The sequence below is a fragment of the Balaenoptera musculus genome, chromosome 1 (genome assembly GCF_009873245.2).
Source record: "Balaenoptera musculus isolate JJ_BM4_2016_0621 chromosome 1, mBalMus1.pri.v3, whole genome shotgun sequence".
Classification (NCBI taxonomy): Eukaryota; Metazoa; Chordata; class Mammalia; order Artiodactyla; family Balaenopteridae; genus Balaenoptera; species Balaenoptera musculus.
Genome location: NC_045785.1, coordinates 76,429,963 through 76,456,674, shown reverse-complemented (window position 1 = coordinate 76,456,674; position 26,712 = coordinate 76,429,963). Strand labels below are relative to the sequence as shown.

The following is a 26,712-nucleotide window of genomic DNA, read 5'->3' as shown; positions in this document are numbered from 1 at the left end:
ACAGCTTTTGTGATACGGAAAAAAGTATACTGAAATAGAACAATTTTTTAAAGATTATCTTATAAGCTCCCACAATATACAAAAAAGAATGGGGGACGGGAGCAGAATGGCCCTGCTACTCAGTCTTGTCCATCTACCCACACACAGTGATGCCTGAAGCACATCAGAACCAAAGCATGCCAAGAAACACAGCATAAAAAGTAACAAAATAAGTAAAAGGGTTGTGCCTCCAGGTGGACTCAGGGAACAGAACAGAACAGAACAAGGCATGAATCTTCTACTGCTGTCACCAAACTCAAACTCTCTTGTTTATAGAATCAGCATTTTAGAGGTGAAAGGGCCAAGGATATCCTGTACTCGTTATTTTATAGATAAAGAAACTGAAGCCCAAGAACCACATACCTCAGATTTTGGTCCAATCATCCTTCTATACCACTAGCTAATTTCTTTAATCTATTATTGTCCAATTTAAACAAGGGAGGGGGGAACCAGAAGGATTTGAAAGAAGAGCAGACAGGTATCATTTGTACTATAATTCTGATCAACAAACTTGGACACTGAGAATTTCAGGCTTTATCCACTGCTCAGGAAACCCCTGAGATTCAGTCATTCAAAACTCCTCAACCTCCAAGATCTCAAAGCTCTGTTGATATATCTCTCTCAATTGTTTATTTTCCTCATTACATTCATTATAATCTCAACTATAATCTGCCCTGTTCACTACTCTCATACTGCTCGTACTGAATAACCATTTTTCAACAATGGCCACTGACTTACTCTTGCCTTTTTATTGTCTTGGGTAACCTCAGGGGTTGAACACTGCTGGTCAAAACTAAGAGATCCAGTCTAAATGCCTCTGTAGGACTTTGAATTTTATTTTACTAAATTCATTCTGACATAAATTCAGGTGGGTTATTATTGCTTTTAAATTCTCTACACAACATTATTGCTAAGTCTCCAAAACCCACAGAATCTTTCTCTAATCTCCAACTAAGAGAATACTGAAGGCTACGTACTTAATATATATGTATATGTATTTTTTTTCTTTCATCTCATCAACATTTAACTCAGGCAATCTGTTAAAGTGTCATTAATAAAGCTGTGGCTGATTTACAATTTGCAATAATCAAAAGATGCTGAGCTGAGATTTACCTTCCCTTCACAGGAAAGAAAAAAGTGCTAAGCAAACAAATGCTGTCAATAAGGTTAAAGCGGTGATTCACACTAATCTGGAGAATGGTCTGAGCATTTAGAAGTGTCATTTACATACAACTGAAATTCTACACCATCCTAATCTCCTCTTCAAAAGTGATCTCCAAGGAAGGACATAACGATCTAATTAATCCTCTTTGAAGAACAGTATTTTTTAAAATTTTCCTTTCGAAGTATTAATTTAGCCACTTCTCCTTTTAGCCATGTTTAATATTTATCCTCTTAGTTCTCCAGAGTTTTCCCTGCCCTCCTCTCTTTCATCTTCACTTGTTCCCTTTCACCAGTCTAGCTGCAGTTCCTGCCCTGTCATTTTCTGCCTTCTCGCCTCTTCTGTACCACTTGCCTCTCAGTTTTTCTTCTGGTTTTCCTCTACAGTGGAGCATTCTGCCCAAGACCTTGAGATAAAGCTCTGGAATAGAGACGAATAGGGGGAAATGCAGATCAGGTAAGCAAGCTTTTACTCAGTTCATTTTATAGATTCTTACTGACTATGATACTTGGCACTAATGAATGATAAAGTGAGAGGCAAAAAGGAGCAAAGCTAATAGTATCAAATGAGGTTGAGTCTGAAGACACTGAAAACTCTTGGGGAAAAGAAATAAAGTCACCATAGTGACCTTATCCAAAGAGAATTTCCATACTCTGATTGCAAAAGGCTATCAAGAAGGATGTTTCAGAAGTAGTAGTTAGATATAGTACAGGAAAAGAGATGTTTTTATGGCTAGCCTGGAGCAGATTCTAAACTGTGATTTTTGTCAGATTTTATAACTCAAGCAGAGTCAGGCTAGCAAGTAATCACAAGATGCCTTTAGGGAAAACATAAGCAACAACGTAGGGAGTGGTGTTGTGATTTATTTGCTAGTCGAACCAGACCTGAACCAGTGCTATAGGAAAAGCTGAGAAAGCACCATCTCACTAACACTATATCTAGACTTATATTCTTTTTTTTTTTTAATACAATGGGAAGCCACTGTATGATTTTTTTAAATTTATTTATTTATTTATTTATTTATTTATTTATTTATTTATTTATGGCTGTGTTGGGTCTTCGTTTCTGTGCGAGGGCTTTCTCTAGTTGCGGCAAGTGGGGGCCACTCTTCATCGCGGTGCGCGGGCCTCTCACTGTCGCGGCCTCTCTTGTTGCGGAGCACAGGCTCCAGACGCGCAGGCTCAGTAGTTATGGCTCACGGGCCCAGTCGCTCCGCGGCATGTGGGATCTTCCCAGACCAGGGCTCGAACCCGTGTCCCCTGCATTGGCAGGCAGATTCTCAACCACTGCGCCACCAGGGAAGCCCCTAGACTTATATTTTTAATGAGATTAATCTCAACATTATGATTATCTGTGATCACAAAAGAACTTGTTTTCACTATCTAAAAGTAGGAATGTCATCCCGAACATCCTGGCCAAATTCCAACTTTGTAATTACTACCTATTGAGTGAACACTACTATTAACTTGGGTAATTATACATACCAAACTCCTACTCATGCATATACTTAAAGTAAACATTCATTGTACAGCTGTGGGTAGTTTTATGAGACTAAACTAGAGAGGAAGTTTTCTATGCAAAGAGAAAAATTGAGTAATGGTTGGATAAAATATAAGAAAGGTTCAGCAGCAATAGAACATAATATACTATCTTCACTAAAATTCAGAACTGTGTTGTTCAATCACTTTTTGTGTGTGTGTGGGGGGGGGAGGGGTGCATGTGTCCCATATCACCTGAGGTAAGGAGAGGTCATGCTCATACTGCTGTCAATCAGAGGGGCTACCTCTGCCAGCAATTATCATCACGGCTTCATGCTCAGCTAAGAACTGCCTTCAGAATCTAAATGGGTTCAGTTGCTCATTCATTCATTCAACAAAATTTTATGTATCTACTCTGTCTCAGGCACGGTTCTAAGCACAGGGATACAAGGTGAACAAGGCAAGGTTCCTGCCCTTCAGGAGCTTAAATTATAATAGAGAAAAAGACAGTAAACAAATAAATCAATAAGTAATAGGAAAGATACTGAAAGAATGATGGTACACAGTAACTTGGAAGAGGTATTTAATATATAGGATGGCCAAGTAAGGTTTTGCTATGAAGAGGTCATTAAGCTGAAACCTTAAATGGATAACACGAAGCCAATTGTGAGAAGCCAGGAGAAGTGCATTCTAAGAGGAAATAAGTATAGCGGCCTTGAAGCGGGAAAGGCTTGGTGCATTCAGAGAACCAAAAGGCCAGTGCGGCTAGTAAATAAGAGGTTGAAGCGAGGGACAATGGACAAGGGCTTGATTAAGAAGGACCTGTTGGCCTAGATAAGGAATTTGGATTTTCCTGTGGAGGTAGGAATACGAATTTAAAGATAAGTAACTCACCATCCTGTGAAGATTGTAATATGCATCTTCCCATCACTGCACTGAGAATCCTATTCTAGATCTTTGCTACTCAAACTTTGGTTCAAGGACCAGAAGCATCGGTTTTGGCATTAACAGGAAGCTTTTTAGAAATTCAGAATATCAGGCTTTATCTTAGTCCTTCTGAATAGGCATCTGTATTTTAACTGGTGTTCTGTATACACATTATAGGTTGAGACGCATTCATCTAAAGTGCTGCTCTGAAAAATCAGTATCTGCAACTAATATCAAACCATGTGTGCTACTGCAAATGACCAGAAGTTGGTTTAACAGTAAATTAAAAAGAAAAAAAAAATTACTACACTGTTCTACAGAGAATGCAAATTCTGGATATTTCCAGTTTCTTAGAAAGATCTTAAATATGATCAGACCTAAATATGTGAGAGCAGAAAAGAATTAAGAAAGATTATAAAAGATGCTGCCACTTACACCTATTTGGCATAGTTACTTTAAAGACAAGATGTGCTGTAATACAGAGATATTTTGTGAGAGCAGCATAAACTTCATTTTCCAACTAGAAGAGCCGATTACCTGTCTCCTGCCAATTCCTGTCTATTAACGGAGTAAAGCCCATATCTCAAAAATATAACTTTCGTGACTGAGTCCACCTCATTCTTACCACTTAGTCTTCTCATGCCTTATATTCTCAAATGTTTATCTTCTAATCTCCTTGTTCTAACTGTTCCTCTTATTTCATCCAAACTTCTTAATTTTGAAAAATTCCTAAACTACGGAAAAGTTGAAAGAATAGTAGTCAACATCTGTACACTCTTCACCAAGGGTAACTGTTAACGTTTTGTCACTTCTGTTTATCTCCTTCTTTCCCCCTTTTTCTCTATGCACACGCACACTTATTTGTTTCTGAATCGAAGTAGCAGACATTTTTGATCAAGGATACAATCATGGGTCACAAACTACATTTGGTTTTCATGTCTCTTTAGTCTCCTCTAGTCTATCTCCCCGCCCCCCCCCCTTTTTTTGGTTGTCATGACATTGACACTTTAGAAGAGTTCAGGACAGTTGTTCTAGAGAATGTTCTACCATATGGATTTGCCTGTTTGCTCAAGATGAGGTCCAGGTTAAACATTTTGGTGAGAACACCATAAACTGATGTTTTCTTTGAATAGTCCTCATAGTTCCTGCGATTATGTGTTACATTCCCTAGTAAATTATAAATAAGCTCCTTGAAAGACATAGCCTTGCTTTTTATTTCTTTGGTAATTCCTCAAAGAATGTAGCATAATCTCTGTATACATTATATACGCAATAAGTAAATGAAAACTTGCAAGCAGAGTTGAGAACTGTTTCTAAGAATACCCATAACTGTTAACACATTGAATACTTTTATACCAGACTAGAAACATTTGGGCTTTGCCTCTAAAATTTTTGTGAAAAATAATTAAGCATGTAAACAGTTTAGCACCATCCCCAGTACAAAATACATCTAGGAAAGAGCTGGGGCTAAAGGCAGATAGATATTAAGCAGACTGGACTGCTGAGGTTGGAAGGTGAGGGAATTAAGGGTGTAATCACCTATTACATCCCAAAATATTTTTATGAGCAAACTGGGCTTTGAATGGAAGATTGGGACAACAGCAGATTTAATAAAAATCTCATCTTTTAAGTTTCACTTGAGTTAGATACTGATTAGAAACTATTTCTCAGAGAGAAGAAAGAAGAGCAAAATAGGTCATTTATTAATTCCTATATAAATAATAGGGCAGTTGAGAACAGTTCACAAGAACAATAAAAATATGGCATTAAAATCAAGTGTGTTGTACAAGATGGGGTCCAGGGGATATTTTTAAAATTATTTTCAAGGCATCTAGTAATTCAAAACTGCACATCTAAATGAAGCTTACTAGATTGAAAGTGAAATTAAAACACTATCTAATATGTCATGCAAAGGGAAGGGAAGCGGTACTTATGACTTGTTTGAAGAACTGCTTCTACACAGAACAAGAGACTAGTAAATAATTTAGATATGGTATATTAGAGAACATTTGGTATATAAGCTATTCCTAATTAAGACCAGGTGTTGAACTACCAGCTGACATTTTGAAGTATGTCAACTAGTGATTAAGACTATTCTTCTACTCTGCCCAAACATGTTTTAAGTGCTGTTCATTATGTAATCTAGTTGCCTTTAAGATAGTGTTTACGCTTCTCTTTTGCTGCACATATTTACACACACACACACACACACACACACACACGACAAGCTATTGAAAGAAAAACAGAAGTTTTATCTCATCCAAATGCAACCGGGGAAATGTACCACTACCTGATGCCTATAAATGTCTTATGTGGTGAGCTTCTGTAGATTTATATTTCATGAGGAAAAAAAAAAAAAGGTCGATGTCATTTTCAGAAATCTCATAGCTGCCAGACAACTTTGTAATGCTGGACACAAAATTTGGACACAAATTCTAAAAATCTGAACAAACAAGCTGACTTTATTTTTCTAAACAATACTACTGAAGAAATCTAAAATTATTATGCGAGTGCTAAGAAATGTTCCTTTTAAACCAAGATATATTCTGAAAAGCAATCATGCAAATACACTTAAAATCTACTACGCACTGTATAAAACCTGATGATTTAAGATACTTGCCCTTGAGATATACAATATTACATAATGAATAGTTTTTATGACCCACTTAGCTAAATAAGCTCATGTTTCTTCTCATTTACAGAAGAGTTATTTGATTTGGCTGATGAATGTAGATTTTTGGTTTTATAAAAAAGAGTAATTAGGGATAATTCAGAGAGCCAAGAATTACATGGGCAGATGATATGCCATATACAATTAGCCTTTACAAATAGCTCTCTAGCAAGAAAGTGATCCTAACCTTGTGTATCAATGTTATTCTCTTGCTTCAGTGTGAGGATTATAGGTATGCTAAGTAGTGGGATAACAATCAATTCTGTGACAATAAAACAAGTTCAGCTATTTTCAATCAAACAGATAAATACATTCTAACTATATGACTATCACAAATACCTTTCTAATAAGTTACCTTAAAATGGTATTTGATCCTACATAGTATTTTCAAATATTATCTTTTCATCTCATGGGGCCCAATTCCCATTCCCTTCAATATCTGTAGAGAGAACTTTATGATTATAGTCAGAACTCCAGGTGTGAAGAAAATATCTGAAACTATTGCTAAAGAGGGGAGTCAATTTCATTTCATGATAACTTGCTCCACTTTTCTTAAAACCATTTCATACAATTATCTATCTACCTGTTTATCTAAAGATTCTTAACAACTTGAAAGGCAAGATTGTGTTAAAAATATAAGCCACAGTCCCTGTTTGTCAGGAGTTTATAGCTAATACTTACATAAATTATAGTAAAGATAAGATGAAATTCAGGAGTCTAGTCACAAAACTGAACCATATAGAATATAGGTATTCGTCAGGTAAAGATTTCTCAATCATAAGTGGAGACAATATAATGATTTTTATTGCAGGGCATCTGCTAAAAATATTTCACATTTTTAAAAGGATACCATACTGAAGAGCATCAATAGTCTCTTCAAAAATTCAAGAATGTGAAGAATGTAAAATTACAGGTAAGTTCGGTTGGTCCTTTCCCCCAAGAAACTTACAATCCACTGGGCTCAGCATATATATCCCTTAAAATGCTTTATCTCCTTGAGATACAAAATTTGAGTTAGGAAGTGTCAGAAAACATTATGCATCCCCTAAGTGGTATTTACCTGATCTTGCAGTGACATTACTGGATTATTTTTGGTAGTGTTGATGTGAAGAACATGGTATTTATTCTTTGCACATAGGTCATAGGCAATATTGGTAAAAGAGGTGCTTGCAGTTTTGGGGACTCTGTTGTAAATGATCACTATGTCTTCTTCCTCATCTAAAGCTGCATCTTGCCGAGGGCCATCCATCGTATGTCGCTGCTCAATCTCTCGAACTTCATGTCTTGCAATAGCCCTTTCTGCAAAGTAAAACAGATTATGAACTTAGTTTTAAAAGACACTATAAGGAAGTTGTAAACACTGAAAATAATTTCCTATTCCTGGAACACAGTTTTCCTACTCAAGAACTGGGTTAAGAGCAGCTGAAAAAATGTTTTGAGGGCCAAAACTTCAGAATTACCCCTGAAGGATAATACACATGCATATGAAGAATGAAAGAATAAACAGTCATCAAGTTTAGAACTCCACAGACCAGAGAGTTCTTCAGTGTCTTTCAAAAGACACTTTTCATTCCAATAGAATTTCTACAGCCTGAATTAATTTTCAAACACATAAAGACAGACTGCATAGAATACTAAACTTCACAGTAAAAAATACACTTAGAAAATAAATTACTTATAATTTAGGCAATGATTTTGAAATGTATTACTTAGGATGTAGTCATCACCTGCTTTATCAAAATGTAGCAGGGCAGTGATTATAAATGCTGGTGTGATTTTCAGGTAACAACAGTAGAAACGACACCATAATAAAACCTTTTTCTTTTTGGTGTTGCATTACAGATAAGTCCTGGTTATGTTTATTCCTTAAATTCCATGGTTCCTCTAATTCAAATCAGTGTCCACCAAGCAGTTCGAAAAGCAGTAACATTTTGCTTTCGACTACTCTCTATTTAATATAAACTTCAGCTTCAAATAAAGAAAGAAAAGGGGAAGAAATGAGGGGAAAAAAATAACAAGATTGCAAGTTACTTTGCACAAAGACAACTGTTCACACACAGCATGCACCCTCCTACCACCAGATCTCTGTGCAAGCTATCTTACCTGCCTTGAACTCTCATCCATTCTCCCTCTACCTCGACCCTACCTAGTGAACTCCTCAAACTTCACATTGAATTTAATCATCACTTGCAAGGGAAGCCTCATCTAATCTCCCTAACTAGGTCAAATCACACACACACACACACACACACACACACACACACACAATGTATGTGTATATACCTCACACTGCATGTCTCATACATAATTGCAATTTTACATTATATGTGTATTAGCATCTACCTACCATACTGGCGACAATTTAGTAAAGTGACATGAAAAAGCAATGCGGTATAATTACAATAACAAGTTCAGGCTTCAAATATTGTCTGACTGTGCATCTTAAATTTTGGTTCAGAAGATATGGCCACTATGTTAACAGAGTATGCTCTGAGCTGAGGGTTCACATTCAGAAGACTTGAATTAAAGTTTCAGGCCTGCTGCTTACTAGCAGTGTGCTTTCCAAAGCAGGAAGAGAAGCACATATATGCATACAAGTGTATCCATTTTCATGGGGGAGAGTTGGTTGGGAATGTGGAGAAAAAGAGATGAGCTTAATGTTGAACATACTGTTGGATTGTCCAGGACACACAGGAGATAAAGATAATTGGGCACATAGGTCAAGTGCTGAGAATATAGGTTCATGTAGAAGAAAGACATCTGGGAAAACCATAGGAATGGATGAAACTACCTAGATAATGTAGAATACATAGCATGGAAAGAGACAGTAATCTTAGAACAGAATCTTAGGAAATACCAACATTTAAGGGCCAAGAAAAAAAGACAATGCATAGAAAAACACTAAGAAGAAATAGAAAGAAAAAGAAATCTGGACAGACTTTTAAGAAGCATATACCACACGTTTAGAAAGCATAATATTTTTCAAATTGACAGTACTTTCCAAATGAATCTATAATCAAGGTAATGTATGATGCTCAAGCATCTCCATAGGATATGGAAGCTGTCTCATTAAATTCAACATGTATTTATGGAGAGCCTAAGCATATTATATTCAATAATTTTAAAAGAATTTTATCTTCCAAACAACCTCAAACTGTCACCACAATCCAAAACTATTATGGTATTGTTATGTCCACACACCCTCCTTTTTCTACTAAGGGAAATAAAACAGTACTGTTGTCATTTAAGGGCTGACAGAAGTGTGAGAGGTTTCCTACAGCAATCCAGACATACATGAAATTACCTTTACTTTTAATGGCTACACCAACAACCAACAATGCTGAATTTACTTTTAGTTTTTCTGAAATCAAGCATTGGAAAAGAAACAGATTTTGTTATTTTTTTAAAAGAAGTTATTATTTAGTCTAAGGATTCTTTATTTTTTAAGGTGCTAAAACTCTAGCTGGAGCATGAAACTAGCATGTTTTTAAAATTAATCATTGTTCTTGGTTCACTATGTGTATTAAAGCATATGAACTGTATATTTCACACAATTTAAAAACATTTCTTAAATTATGAAAAGATGCAAATTCAGGTAACTACTTTCCTCGTTCAAATAATACATTTATATGCATTTTCTATTTTTCAAATGTTTTTACTTTGCTTAAGCAAACAAGATAATTACTAATGTAGTGTTATGCCTAAAACTACATAAAAAGATAAAAATAGTGTGGAATATTAAGATAATTTTTGCTAGTAATATTAGTCTATAAAATCAAATCTCACTTAGTTGAAAAATAACAGTAACTACTGCTGATGGTGAACTACTATCTCTTTTCTCCTGTGACAATACTTAAAACCAGTAAGGATGTTTGCAATATGGCCATTTTCTTTACTTAGTAAGTACTCAATAGCTCCTTTTTTTTTTTTTTTTAATCAAAGAAGCTCTGCACCTCGTTAGTATAACTTCTGAGACTCTCTTAAATCAGTGGGGAAGCTTTATTAGTTACAGCACATGTGGAGTACACTTAGAGAATGTAGGCATAGGCAGCATATTTAAAATACTACAGATGCATTTTGAAGTAATGCTTTTTTCATGTTTGAGTAATGAATTATAGAGAATCTGCTATGCAAGTTATTTCAGAACTACCACAAAATGTACAGCCTACAAATAACATGGAGTGCAATCTGAGTCATGATATTACAGGCAGGCCAAGCACAACTGGCACTAATATTTCAAACACTGAAGATGGATGCTGAACTTCATGGCAATTCTAGTTCTTCTGGGCTCCTATTGAAGGTGGCATACATCTCAGTTCAGTGACCTTTCCACATGGCAGATTACCAACAAACACAAGTCTTTTAAAAGGCCATTCATAATAGTAATAATTACCTATTTCTGCATTGACAGGGCATTAAAGGCTTATTTATTGAAAGAACATAATGATCAAGCTAAGTATAAAACACTGCATTAAATACACCAACCTAAATCTTACAAAGGATTAAAGTCACAAAGATGTATATATTAGACTACAGAAAAAAGAAAAGTAACTGAAAAGATTTGTTTAAAAATTGCAACATATTCTTTGACTAGTTTTTTTTTAACATTAAGGTCATTATTTGGGGAAACACCTTTTCTCTTCGAACATTTAAATAAATGTTCAATGTATTAAATAATTTAGAGAAATGTTTTGTATTCTGTACAAATTAAAGGACCCATGAATATAATCTTCTGCCCCCACCAAAGCTCAATTGTGCAATGGTCTCAGCAGAAAATAAACATTTTACAAATGTTCTAATTGTGTAGTATATCTGTATAGTGGGTAACACTTTAGGATTATAGGGATTAAAAAAAAAAAAAAACCGCAAACGGAAAGACCAGTAAATTGCCTTGCTTTCAAATACTGAAACTTCTGCATGTTAAAGTAAAAAATATATAGTTAGATAATAGGTAAATAAATAATAAATAAAAGGCAAAGAACATTAAGAAAAAAAAGACCAAATTTTTATTATCTATAATTCTAGAAAGAAAACATAGAAGTTGACAATAACAATATTAAGATTTCAGTAGATAATAAAGGTGGTTTGTAACAGATTTAAACTACATACACATAATAGAACAGAGCAAAAATATGCATTAGTGGCTCATAATGATTTTTTGGGTCACAGACCCCTTTGAGAATATTATGAAAACTATGGACCCTGTCTCCAGTACGGGTGACTTGTGCACTTCAGGGCTTCCTCTTAGACACCAAATATCGGCAGGGGGCTCCATGACCCCAGTTTAATTACTTCTAAAAAAAAAATGGCTCTTGGACAGTAAGGCCTGATAGTAAACTGCCTTGAGGCATTAGTATGTATATTGAGAAAAGAGGTTACTCACAAGTAAGAATTGCAGGCAAAGAGAAATCACAGAGGAAATTGGCAGCGTCTACTGAAAAAATGTCTATGGGGAGGGTGCCTTGGCATAAAACTTGACCTGATAGGACTCCCTGGCAAGTGTGCCTATTGCAGAGCTAGATAATTTGGGCTCTAAGAGCTTGGAGCCATCAAATATCTGAATTAAAGTGGATCCTTAGCACTTTCTCGGGATAAATCCTGAGTTGTGTAAATCCTCAAATATTGTTCTGAAGTATAATTTATTCCCCATAAACTGTGTTTATAATGAGAAGTAGGAAGCAACAAAGTTGCACCAAAAGAAAGCTATCATAAGGTTAACTGATTCCTTTTGCAGTACCACTTAACTGTGAATGTACTGTCTAGCCAGACACTATCTGATCCTCATGGAAGTAGCACTTCGTAATCATTATGAATTAAATAAGTTGGCTGTCTGATTATATACATCACTTTCTTATGAATATTTTTAGCCTGAGTCAGTCTCCTTGAAGTCAATCACCATGGGGAATGACAAAATAAATTTCTATATGGATGACTAAAGGCTGGACTCCCAACACTGGCAAATGTTTTCTTGTGTGGTTTCCAGGCAGTCAGCAAGGGTGCCTGTGTTATCATTAAAACTTATAAGCATGTTTAAGTGGATTATCCTATAAAAAGGAGTTGAGAGCACCTTCCACTTCAAGGAAGATAGTGTAAACCTATGTTTTGCTATTCCCCCCATGAAGTACAACTAAAAACCCTGGACATTATATATAAGACAAACATAAGACTTAAAAGCTGGTGAGAAGAAAACAGACTACTTAGGGCCCTTGGGACCCAAGGAACGACACAGTGGTGAGTTCCCTAAGTTTTCTTCAGCCTCATATATCCCAGACTTGGAGCAGTAGAAGTGAGCAACCGAGGAGCAGGCATACACAAAGAGAAACCCAACAAAAACCTGCTCTCTCTTGCCAAAGCACCAAGCGACAGCATAGTAAGACAGAAAACTTTAGATAATAATCACTCTACTTTAGCCAAACTCCACAGAAAAAGACTGTGGTCCCACTTCCATTCTCACAGGCCCAGTGGGTAGCCTAGACTTCCACCCTCACAAGGGTGTGATCAGATGCCCAATATCCTTGATGGAGTGGTGCCAGGGAAGACCAAGTAGGGAGCCGGGATTTTCATCCCAGGCAGTGGTTAACAAGGCACGTCTGCAGTGTCAGGGAAGACCAAGCAAGGAATCAGAAAGCCTCCCTCCACATGGCAGTGATGAGAGGCTCCCGTCCCTCCCCACTTGGTGGTGTCAGAGGAGACCTAGTGGAGAATCAGGACTTTCACCATCCCCCAGCATAAGGAGGCCACTCCCATGCCTGCCCAGTGGTAACAATGAGCTCATCAGGTGTTGATGGAGGCCAACAAGGGAACCTGGACTTCTATCACCACTTGGCAGTAACAAAGCAGCACCCCTTCCCTTGCCAGAGCAGTACTGGAAAAAGTCAACTAAAACAGAAGGTTTAAATAAAATTCAGAGTCTCCACAGATACAGAGAACAAACTAGTGGTTACCAGTGGAGAGAGGGAAAGGGGGAGAGGCAATATAGGGGTAAGGGGTAAAAAAGGGTTCTTATGGGATTATATGAAATCATGCGTGTGAAACTTTTGAAAACCATAAAGCACTACAGAATTTAAAGAATCTTTCATTCAATTTAAAAGAAAAAAAAAGATCCAGAGTCTCACAACATAATATAAAAACATCCAGGTTTCAATCAAACTGTACTCAACATATCAAGAACCAAGAGGATCTCAAGCTCAATGAATAGAGATAATCAAGAAACGACAATATCAAGGGTACAGAGATGTTAGAATTATCAAAGCTTTAAAGCAGTCATGATAAAAATGCTTTCATGAACAATTACAAATAAGCTTGAACCAAATGAAAAAATAGAAAGCCTCAGCAAATAAGCTCATTAATGAAATAGAATACATAAAGAAGAACTAAATAGAAATTTTAGAACTCAAAAACAAAATAATCAAGATGAAAAGCTCAGTGAATAGGATCAATAGCAGAATGGAAAGGAAGGAGAGAAATTTAGTGAACTGGAACATGGAATAAAAGAAATTACCCAATCAGAATAACAATGAGAGAATATACTGGGAGGGAAAAAAGCAACAGAGCCTTGGGGAACTGTGGGATATAACAAACGATCTAACATTGGTGTCACAGAGTCTTGGAAGGAAAGGGGAAAGAAAGCAGGGCTGAAAGAGTTCTCAAAGAAATCATGGCTGAAAACTTGACATTTGACAAGAGACATAAAGATTCAAGATGCTGAACAAACTCCAAATGAGATAAACCAAAGACATCCATGGCAAGATACATCATAATTAAGCTTCTGAAAACTAAAAATAAAGAAAAAATCTTGAAATCAGCCAGAGAAAATGAAGCCTTACTATAGAAAAAACTGGAATAACAGCAGATTTCTCATCAGAAGTCATGGAGCCAGAACGAAGTGGCACAACGTTTTTCAAGTGGTGAAATAAAAGAATCCTATACCCAAAGAAAATCACCTTCAAGAATGAAGGGGAAAATAAGATATTCTTATACAAAATAAAGCTACAGTAATTTACTGCCACTAGATCTACCCTAAGATTGATTAAAGGAAGTTCTCTAGACAGAAAAAAAAAAAAAAAAAAGACAAAAGAAGAAATCTTAAAACACCAAAAAAAAAAAAAGGAAAGAATAAACACATGGGTAAATACAATAAACTTTCCTTCTCCTCAAGTTTTCCAAAATATGTTTGAGAGACAAAGCAAAAATTGTAACATGATGTGATGTGATTTTAAATGTATGCAGAGTAAATATTTAATACAATTATACTGTAAGTGGCAGATAGTAAAGGGATGTAAATGAAAGTAAAGTTTCTGTACTTCACGTGAATTGGTAAACTGATGACACCAGTAAACTGTGACAAGTGATATTTATATGATGTAATACATAAAGCAACCATGAAAAAAGCTATACAAAGACATTAAACTCAAAAACACTATGGATAAATCAAAAGGTAATTTTTAATAAATATAAAAGTAATTCACAGGAATGCAGAAAAAAGAAAAGAGAAAAACAGAAAACAAAAAACAAAAGAAGTATCAAAGGAAATAAAAAAATACATTGAAGTGAATGAAAATGAAAATAAAGCAAGAGGAATTCCCAAGATGGCAGAGTACAAAGACCCTGAGCTTACCTCCCCTCATGAGCACATCAAAATTACAACTATTTACAGAACAACTATTGATGAAAAAGACCGGAACCTACCAGAAAAGATCTTCTACAACTAAAGGTATAAAGAAGGAACCAAAATGAGATGGACAGGAGAGGTGGAGTCATGGTATAGTCAAGGCCCATACCCTTGGGTTGGGTGACCCACAAATGGAAGAATTATTACAACTGCAGAGATTATCCCCAAGGAATGAGGGGTCTGAGCCCCACAATGGGCTTTGCAGCCCAGGGGTCCTGTACCAAGAAGATGAGCCCCCAGAGCATCTGGTTTTTAAGACCAGTGGTGCTTACTTTCCGGAGACCCAGCGGACTGTGGGAAATAGAGACTCCACTCTGAAAGGACACATACAAAATCTCACCTGCTCCAGGACCCAGGGCAGAAGCAGTAAATTGAAAAGAACCTGGGTCAGACCCACCTGCTGATCTTGGAGAGTCTCCCAGAGAGACAGGAGGCAACTGGAGATCACCCTGGGGCAAAGACACTGGTGGCAGCCATTTTTGGGAGCTTGTTCTACCATGTGGACAGTGGTGTTAACAAGAGCCATTCTGGAATCCTCCCTCTAGCTTATTAATGTCAGGACCCAGCTCCCCCCACCCCCACCCACCAGTACTGGGACTCCTCAGGCCAAGCAACTAACTAGGTGGGGACACAGCCCCACCCACCAGCAGACAGGGTACCTTAACACCCCTGAGCCCACAGCAGCCCCTGGACATGGCCCTACCCACCAGAGGGCCCAGGACCCAGCTGCACACACCAGTGTGCAGGCACTAGACCCAGAACTCCCAGAGCCCTGCAGCCAGAGACACAGGAACCCAGCTTTGCCCACCAGTAGGCAGACAATAGCCCCAGAATCCCCTGAGACTCAGCCCCACCCACCAGCGAGCCTGCTCTAGCCACTGGACCCGCCTCATTTATCCTTAAACTATCCCAAGAAACTGCAGAGGAAGGAATGCTTCCAAACTCATTCTATGAGGCCAACATCACCCTGATACCAAAATCAGACAAATATACCACAAAAAAAGAAAATTATAGGCCAATATCACTGATGAACATAGATGCAAAAATCCTCAACAAAATATTGGCAAGCTGAATACAAAAATACATTAAAAGGATCATACACTATGATCAAATGGAATTTATATCAGGGACACAACGATGGTTCAATAGCCACAAATCAATTAATGTGATACACAACATTAACAAATTGAAGAACAAAAACCATCTGATGATCACAATAGATGCAGAAAAAGCTTTTGACAAAATTCAACATCCATTTATGATTTAAAAAACTCTCCAGAAAGTAGATATAGAGGGAACATACCTCAACATAATAAAGGCCATATATGATAAGCCCAAAACTAACATCATACACAACGGTGAAAAGCTGAAAGCATTTCCTCTAACATTAGGAACAAGACAAGGATGTCCACTCTCTGCACTTTTATTCAACATTGTGTTGGAAGTCCTAGCCACAGCAATCAGACAAGAAAAAGAAATAAAATGAATCCAAATTGGAAAGGAAAATATAAAATTGTCACAGATTGCAGATGACATGATACTATACGTAGAAAATCCTAAAGATGCTACCAAAAACTACTTGAGCTCATTAATGAATTCAGTAAAGTTGCAGAATACAAAATTAATATACAAAATCTGTTGCATTTCTATACACCAAAGAACTATCAGAAAGAAAAATTTAAAGAAACAATCCCACTTACAATTACATTGAAAAGAATAAAATACTTAGGAATAACTTTATATAAGGAGGTAAAAGACCTGTGACCCCATGTGCAAGGACTTTTCTAGACCCTTGTAGATACATGTTTTACATATACATTATGTTTGGGCATTAATTATACACTAATTATTAACATTAATGAAAATGTATTATGAAATAGAAATAAAATTTTCTTTCCAAATTTCATCTTACTAATGAATTATTACTAAAAATATATTGGTTAATGCTCTTAAGAGGATCTATTAGGTAAGAATACTAAAGTAGCTGTTAAATAGCCCATCGATCCAATAACCAACAATATAATTCTTTTCTTTTTATTGCTAAGGTTACTAAGTTAAAGGAATATGCATTATATTTTACTTAATATACTTTTCAAACTTGATTACAGTTTTGTACTATTATTACACAAATTTTAAAACGTGAAATTCTTATAACAATCTTCCTTTATTACCAATCTGAGAAATGTATTCATCACCTATATGAAATAATAATATTGCTAATAGCTAACACTGAGTTCTCACTGTGTATTTTAAATGTATCATCTATTATATGCATGCTCTGTGTTCAGCGTTTTATATGCATTATCTCAAGTTTTGATTTTTAAAACAACCCTAAGAGGCACTATTATTATTCTCATCTAAATGAGGAAACTGAGTCTCAAAGAAGTTAAATGATCACCAGCTGAATACTAACATCAGGATACTGTCCAAGGTCAATCTGACTCCAGAGCCTGTGCTCCACATTATACTTGTCATCTGAGATTTAGTCCACTTCTATATGAGGAAGGAGTAGAGCTGCATAGTTAAATACGGCATGATGATATTATAGAAGTACCATTTTTTTTTGCAAGTACCTGTTTTTAAAATACAGAATATTATAGTTAAAAATCATAGGTGAGCTGACTTTAAGACTTCATTCTTTACATATCTCAATCACTTGAAATGAATACTCTGATAGAAAATGGGGATTCCAACCAATATACTTTTCCCTTGTCTCAGGCTTTACCAAGATAAGACATCTCAAAACATCCCTCACACCTTTTTTATCAATACATACTTCTCAAGTAATCTATTCATATTTTAAATTTCCATCTTATACAAAATCAAACAAATGCCATTGTAATAAATGCCATAACAGAGAACAAAACACTTTTGAAACCAAGAATTGGGGTATAAAACTTATGGAGAAAGATACACTGGATAAACTGAGCCTTGAAAAGATGGGGCTGGGTTTCAAAATATAGAGATGGGTCATTGGGGAAGCCATGAGAGTCTGCAGAGTGACTAAGTTGATAAATAACAAATACACTAGTATAATTTGATTATAAAATTATTTAACAACAGTAGTGTGAAACAGCCAAAAAAATCTATGACAATTGTAGCTATACTGATAAGCATATAATTATCATAGTAATAACTGTTCCACTTATTGAGCCTTTATTATGGGCCAGAAGCAATGCTGTTGTGTGTTTAAACATATATTATTTCATTTAATTCCTACAGTAACCCTATACCTATTACCTATAAGGCAATAATATGGAAATGTAGACTCAGATTAGTTACAGAGTTTTTAGGAACAAAGTCAGAATCCAAACCGTCAATCTGATACCAAAGTGTATATTCGTAACCAAAACATAGTAATTACTGTTTTAAACCACTGGAAGGCACAGTTCCTAGGAAATCTATATTTGTCACACAGGGAATATTATGTATCATTTCTGGCATACACACTGAATAGAATACATTCAGAATGGGAATGAGCTGGATGGACCATGCCACACAAAGAACTGCTTTAAAAAACCCAGTGCACTTAGCTAGAGGAGAAATTCCATAAAAGTACTAAAAGTTATCTTGAAATATTTGAAAAGTTATTGTGAAAAGGAGGCACCCTTTCTATAGAATTACTCCAGAAGACAAGATAGACTATGGCTCAAGAGAGAATGGGCTTTTAAATAATTAGTAGTGCGAAGAAAAGATATATGCAGTTTAGGGGGGAGGTAAGCTATCAGTCTCTAGAGATACTACATCTAGAGCTGCATGAGGACCCACCAAAAGATGATGTAGAAAGGATTCTGCACTTAGGAGAGATGAAGCCACAGGACTGCTGGGTCATGTACCACTAGGTAAATTCCGTAAAGCTATGATATCAATTTCTCTGCTAGCGTATAGATTGTTTTGAAGGATTCTCTCCACCTAGCCTCTAACAATGTAGGAATGAGCAGAAATAAAGACAGAAGCAGGCCGGTGACAATTAAGCAAGAACAGGGAGTGGAATGCTTACATACTCTTCCCATAATCCTGTCTTATTCAGTGACACACAGGTATATCTTGTTTACCTTGAGAAAGACAAAGAATATATCTCTTATGATTACAGCAAAAATTCAAATAATGAGCAGATTCATACTGTAGTATGTAGCTTTAAGTAATGAGAACGTTGTGATAATTTATAATGAAGTTCTTCACACTGGATTCACTAACTAATTCCATAAACACTTACTGAGAATCTATTAATTTATAGTTATTGCATCATGTCCTGGAGATAAGCCTAATCTTGGAGAGTTTGGTGGCATGGCATTATAATAAAATTTTATAAGATGCAGTGGAGGTCCCATAAATGGGATAGTTAGGAAAGGACACACAGAGGAGATCTGAGAAAGAAAGTATCTTCTGAGTAGAAAAAGAAAGTCATTCTAGGCAGAGGGGAAAGCTTGAGCAAAACCCTTGGAAGTATAATACTGTATGGTGCATTTATTTATTTATTTATTTATTTATTTATTTATTTATTTATTTATTTATTATTTTTTAACATCTTTATTGGAGTATAATTGCTTTACAATGATGTGTTAGTTTCTGCTTTATAACAAAGTGAATCAGCTATACATATACATATATCTCCATATCTCTTCCTTCTTGCATCTCCCTCCCTCCCACTCTCCCTATCCCACCCCTCTAGGTGGTCACAAAGCACCGAGCTGATCTGCCTGTGCTTGCATGGTGCATTTAGACCCTAAAAGTGGTTCTTGATAAGCTCAGAATACGAGAGAATGGGTAAAGGCAAAGTAAAACATGAGGCAGACAAGTGGGTAGAGGCCGAGACACAGCATCTTAATCATCATACTGGGATATGAACTGTATCTTGTAAGTCAGCAGCTCTCAAACTTATTAGTCTCAGAACCTCTCTCTTTATACACTTAAAAATTAGGGACTCCAAAGAGTTTTCATTCATGTGGGTTATATCTACCAATGTCATATTAGAAATGAAAACTGTAACACTTAAAAAATATTTAATTGATTCAAAAATAATAATATAACATTTTAGCATAAATGACAGTTTTGTGAAAATACTATTTTCGCAAAGAAAATTTAGTAAAAGGAATGACTTTTTAACATTTTTGCATATATTTCTAAATGTCTGGCTTAATGGAAGATAACTGGATTCTCATAACAACTGCTTTTCCATTCAAAATGTTACCATATATTATTTGGGTTGGAGTCTATGAAGAAATCAGACTTACACAGATTTTATACAGATGCACAGTTGGAAAAAGGAATATTTTAATAATCTTTTCAGATAAATTTTTGACACTACACTAAAACTCAACAAGTGTTATTTCTTAAAGGCTAGTTGTAATATGATATATAATATAAAACGATATTAGTAAACTTTTTATACATTGTTATATTGATCTACCTTGTACCGTCATTTGAAAAATACTAGTTTATGGAGTTTAGCAGATCCTCCAAATGTTAACATGTTTAATTATACAATTCCAAAAAAAAATCACATTCATTATATCATCACCAATCTCATCAAAATAGTCTTTTCAGTATTGGTAACAAATACAAGTTTTCTCAGATTCTCTAATTGGCAACACATATTATCAGTTGTTTTCCTCTATGTGACATATTCACTTTGTTTATTTCTGAGAAAATGTCTGCAAACTACCCAAGACTGAATAAATGGAACAGTTTATCTGTTAGCCATTCTTTCAAGTTAAAACAGTGTCCTATGTGGAAAAGTGGCTTGTTGGGCTTGCAACTCAAACAACACAAGTGCTCTTCCTCAAAACAACCGTTGTACTTAGGTTTGCAGAAGCACTTGATGTACTTCCCATTTTTTCACAGAATATTAAAAAGACATCACTAAATAGTCAAGATTTAATAAAGCTAATTGATTTACCTGCTTTATAAAGGACATTCTCATATGAAAATAGTGTTTTTGTTTTCTTTTGCTTTTTGGTACCTGTGAGTGCAAGGTGGTAAAGTATATAATGATACAATGATACAAATATCAGAATGGCATTAATGGAGAATGAGGTACTGGGCGAACATATGGGATCAAGACCAAGTGAAAAACAGGTTATAATGTAACTCTGATTCCATATACATCCACAGGTTTGTTGTGAGGGAAACTTGGAATATCAGTTTTTGGACATAGTAAGTTTTAAGATGCCTATGGAACATCCAGGTAGTAAGATATAAGTTGCTGAAGACATACATCTCAGGAAAAAGTCCTGAACTAAAGATAGAAATTTAGGAATCACAACACAAAGGCTGATGTCAAAGGAGTGAATGAGATCATGAAGGCAAACTACAGAGTTAAAAATCAAGAACATCGAAACAGGATTTTGAGACCACCATCCTTTGATCTAAAGATCTCTTTTACCTATAATACATGTGCAATCGAACCAAAAACAATTCCGCAATACACTGCAAGATCATGAACTTACCTACTAATGAAAATTTAGGTGTTTTTTCTGGCCACATTGTCCATTTTTAAATACCCATATTTAGTACACTTCAACATGTAAAGCAGTTGTAAGACATATATCCTTCCTTCACATCTTACTGATATGCCTTTGGAATGCTTTTTTTTTAAGTTAATTTTTATTGGAATATAGTTGATTTACAATGTTGTGTCAGTTTCAGGTATACAGCAAAGTGAATCATTTATACATATACATATATCTACTCTTTTTAAGATTCTTTTCCCATATAGATCATTACAGAGTATTGAGTAGAATTCCCTGTACTATACGGTAGGTTTTACTAGTTATCTATTTTATATATAGTAGTGTGTATATGTTAATCCCAGTTTCCCAATTTATCCCTCTCCCCCTTTCCCCCTTTGGAATGATTCCTGAGAGCTTGATGAGTTTTGTAATTTACAAAGCACATATTTGAGCCTTACTACTATAGAATACATTTAACTAAAATAAATCTGTTAGAATTCTTTTTTAAAGTAAAAATGAAGATGTGTTAATGTAGAAGATGTGTTAATGTAGAAGATGTGAAGAAGGTAGAAGGTTATTCACAGAAGAGACTTAAAAATTGTGCTTAAAATGTAAACACCAGAGGAAAAATACAATAGGCAGGACTAATTATACGTAAGCTTTGTAATCCAGCTAAGACATTAATTTTGATATTAAACTGGCAGGAAGACTCAGAGACTTCCTCAACTTTTAGCAGAGGTTCAAACTGCCATTAAAATCGATGTGCTTTGATTGTTGAAATAAATACCATACCAAAAAGATTAAAGCATTTTCAAAATCAAAAAAGAAATGCCAATATTGTCTGCAAAGCTGAATTATTTTCACACTTCAACAACTGCACCTAGTGCTCCATTGACTAGTAAGCAAAAAGAATATGGAGTAACTATGAATCAACTCCAGCTGGGTTTGGAGATCATTAACTAAAACCTATGCAGCAGCTGTTTGAAAATGAGAATTAGTGATGCTGAAAACTTGCCATTACTTCACTGGAGCTTGATATATGCCATATTCTAGAGCAGTGGTTTTCAATTTGAGCATGCATCAGAATGACTTGCAGAGTTTGTTAAAATACAGATTCTTGACTTCCCACCTTCTCCAGTTGTTAATTCAGGGTCCAATAATTTTCTCTCAAGTTCCCAGGTGATGCTGACATGATAGTCCAGGAACACTTTGAGAATGAGTATTCTAGAGAATATTTCTATTGGTTTATTAACAAGATAGGCAGAGAATATTCTCTTTTCTATGTAACTAATTAATTAGTATCCCTATTAATTTGGAATATACAGTAATTTTAAATATAGTTTAGATAGGTAGAAAACAATGCTACTCAATTTCTTGATATAAACTAGTTGTGAGAGGGTTCTAGTCAAGACATACATTACCCTTTAACTCATGGCACTGATTCTGCTGGGCTAGGTGGGTGTGCCATTGCCTTCATGGCTCTCCACCAACCATTAGGTCTCCTAAGGCTGGCAGTTCCTCCTTCAAGGATGCTATAACCATCATTATAGATGCACAATGAATGTTTAAATTGTTCTTGAGATAAACTGTTATGAAACTCTTTGATATGCAGCATTTATTAATTCTGACTGACCTTCACCTGCTTCCTACCCTTTATTTGATACACATTACTTTGGATAAAACCACTAATTCAAGAACCATAGGTATTCATTGTGCAGCATTCTACTGTGCATGAAGAAATTCTGATCAGACTACAGTTCCCCAGTATTAACTTGCAAAAATATTAATTAAGTTCAGGTAGAATACACATTACCCTTGTCAAGACTGAAAAAATTTAACAGTAATTTTTGTATTTTGGAGTTTTATATCTTCTGAGAAACTGTGTTACATTATGCTTTTAGTTGGATTCATGCTTTTCATGGGTCTTTAAAAAATTAGTTACAGGGTTTAAGATTCTAGAGAAGTTTCATCTTTAAATGCCAATTTCCAAAATTCTTTTTTGCATTATGTCTTAAGTAAAAAAAAAACAGTCCATTATCCAGCATTCTGTTAAATACAATTCGTTTTTTTCTCCATTGATACACTCATTTATTTATTTATTTGTTTATTTACACATCTTTATTGGAGTATAATTGCTTTACAATGTTGTGTTAGTTTTCTGCTGTGTATTCCATCCACGTGCCCACATGTAATGATTATTGGTATTCTCAGTAATGATCTGAGATACCGGACAGTTCTAGACACGTAATATCAAATCGATGAAGACTAACATTTGATCACTTGGATCTTAAGTGTGTTTTACTGTATTTTAATTATGTGAAACACTGATAATCCGAGTATCATATAGATAAAATTCTCAATTAAGTAGAACGTTCTTTACCTTGCCAACAACTAAACATTTACCACACAATACTGTTAATGGTCATTTTAATATGTACTTTAAAATAAGTTATTGTAAAACAATCTGCACCTATCCCATATTAGTTTTCCAGTTCACTAATGTGGGGGAGGGGCTTATTTTCCTATGCCAAAAATAAAACTATATTCATTATGTAAAGGTATGAGCTGATGAAATTAATGGAGATGAGGCAACACACACAAGTACTCAAAACTGTTTATTCTATAACCTTGTTAATCTATTTCAAACAGGTAACATAAATAAGTACATTCTAATTCCACACTGGGATCAGCGAAATTGTAGAAAACTGAAAAATCACAGTAGATTTAATGTAACTTTTTTTAAATGGGGAAAGGGGGTAGCACAAGTTTTTAAAAAGCTAACTTCTTTCTCAAAAAGAATGGTGATGACCATTACCCAGCATAGAGTAGGTATGAAATAAATTTGCTTAATGAAAACAATATGGTATTACTAAATTAATGCATACAGAAGATAGAGTTCCTCACTGAGCAATCCAAGAAAGAACTATTTTAAAAAAGAAATGAAGGTGTGATGTGATTTGAGCCCTACTAACCTAGCAATCAGTGTCACACATGGCATGGTCAAAGCTTACCCTCAGAGTTTTTTTCCTCTAATGGTGCCAAGACTGTGTGAGAAAAGATAAGGAGCAGAGAAATTGAAGATTAAAGGAGTCAAATAACAGGTAGAACCATGATTTCCAAGTTGAGATGAATCCAAAAGTCATAAGGAGAGTTATGTTATCTTAAAATAGATTCTAGGGACTTCCCTGGTGGTGCAGTGGTTAAGAATTCGCCTGCCAATGCAGGGGACACGGGTTCAAGCCCTGGTCCGGGAAGATCCCACATGCCGCGGAGCAACTAAGCCCGTGCACCACAACTACTGAGCCTGCGCTCTAGAGCCCGCTAGCCACAACTACTGAGACCGTGTGTCACAACTATTGAAGCCCACGCAGCTAGAGCCTGTGCTCTGCAACAAGAGAAGCCACCGCAGTGAGAAGCCCGTGCACCACAACGAAGAGTAGCCCCTGCTCGCTGCAACTAGAGAAAGCCCGCACGCAGCAACGAAGACCCAACGCAGCCAAAAATAAATAAATAAATAAATAAATATATTAAAAAAAAAAAAAGATTCTAGGGCATAATAGATTCTGAAGGTCTGGGAAAGTACTATGTATGAGTATTTTTCAAAAGCTCCCAAGGTGATATGAGTCTGAGTGACCTGAAAACTGTACCAACTGGAGACATTACAAGGCATACTAGAACACTGGAACCTAGCAAATACATTTTTGTTAACTCTGGTTTATAACCCTATAGGTATCATTCTCCATTTCATACATAACTAAGATATTATGGAAGAATTCTCCATAGCATAATTTCTCATCTTTGGAGGCCACTGTATTTCTTACTGAGTTCCAGTTTGTTTCTCCATTTTGGCTTTTTTTTTTTTTTTTTTTTTTTGGTGGCTTAAGATAAACTGGAAATAATAAGTCTAAATAAAACAAAGTGGTTTTAAGGAAAATTAAAATTTAGGAACAAGGTTACCTAATGAGATGTAACAATTATTCAAATTCTTAAATCCTTATTTATAATTACAAAAATTGATATTTGCACATTAAGAGTAAATGTGCACACACCCCCAATGAAAAGACAGAGATTGTCAGACTGGACAAAAAATGTAAGATTCAACTATATCCTGCCTACAAGAAACTCACCTTAAGATGACAGGAATAAATGAGCTAAAAGGATGGAAAAAATGTATCATGTTAACAAAATTCAAAAGAAATCTACAGTGACCATGTTAATAACAAAATGGATTTCAGAGCAAAAAATATTTCTAGGGATAAAAAAGGTTATTTCATAATAATAAAGAAGTCAATGGAATAACAATCCTAACTATCCGTGCATCTAAGAGAGTTTCAAACCACACAAAAAACTCAAAAGAAAATAGACAAATCCACAAATAAAATCAGTGATTTCATCATTATTCTCTCAATAACTAATTGAATACATAGCCAGAAAATCAGTAAAGATATAGAAAACTTGAACAATACTATCAACTAATTGGCCAATTGGCTTTTATAGACTAATAGAGAATACAGATACATACTCTGAAACTTTATGAATCATAAAACAAGGCTCAATAAATTTGAAAGATTCAAATCATACAAAGTATCTTCCCTGACTACACCAGAATTAAATGATCAATAACAGAAAAGACATTTTAAAAGCCCACAAAGACTTGAGGATATGGGGAGGGGGTGGGGTGAGATGTGACAGGGTGAGAGAGTGTCATGGACATATATACACTACCAAATGTAAGATGGATAGCTGGTGGGAAGCAGCCGCATAGCACAGGGAGATCAGCTCGGTGCTTTGTGACCACCTAGAGGGGTGGGAGAGGGAGGGTGGGAGGGAGGGAGATGCAAGAGGGAAGAGATATGGGAACATATTGTATATGTATAGCTGATTAACTTTGTTATAAAGCAGAAGCTAACACACCATTGTAAGGCAATTATACTTCAATAAAGATGTTTAAAAAAAAAAAAAAGCCCACAAATATTTGGACTAAATAATATGCTTCAAGTAACCCACAGGACAAAGGAAAAATGTAAAAGGAAATTAGAAAAGCATTTTGAACCTAACAAAAATGAAACATACCAAAATTTGCAAGACGTACCTAAAGCAGTGCTTAGAGGAAAACTAATGCCATGATATGATTATATTAGAAAAGAAGGAAGGTCTAATACCAATGGATTAAGCTTCACCCTAAGAAAACAGAAAAAGAGTGAACAAAAGCAGAAATCATTGAAATAGAAAACAGAAAAACAACACAGAAAAATCAATAAAACCAAAGCTGGGTCATATTGAGTAAATCTATTGATTGAATAAATACAATA

At 35.5% G+C, this 26,712-nt stretch overlaps 1 protein-coding gene across 2 annotated transcripts in view; it reads right to left on the bottom strand.

Annotated features, from left to right (window-relative positions):
- The window catches only part of HS2ST1 (heparan sulfate 2-O-sulfotransferase 1), a 185,859-nt gene that overhangs the window by 31,740 nt on the left and 127,407 nt on the right, over positions 1 to 26,712 (bottom strand). For both annotated transcript variants that reach the window (XM_036828177.1, XM_036828184.1), the window contains exon 2: positions 7,338 to 7,576. In XM_036828177.1, the coding sequence (XP_036684072.1) occupies positions 7,338 to 7,576 (239 nt within the window). The remainder of the gene's footprint in view (positions 1 to 7,337; positions 7,577 to 26,712) is intronic.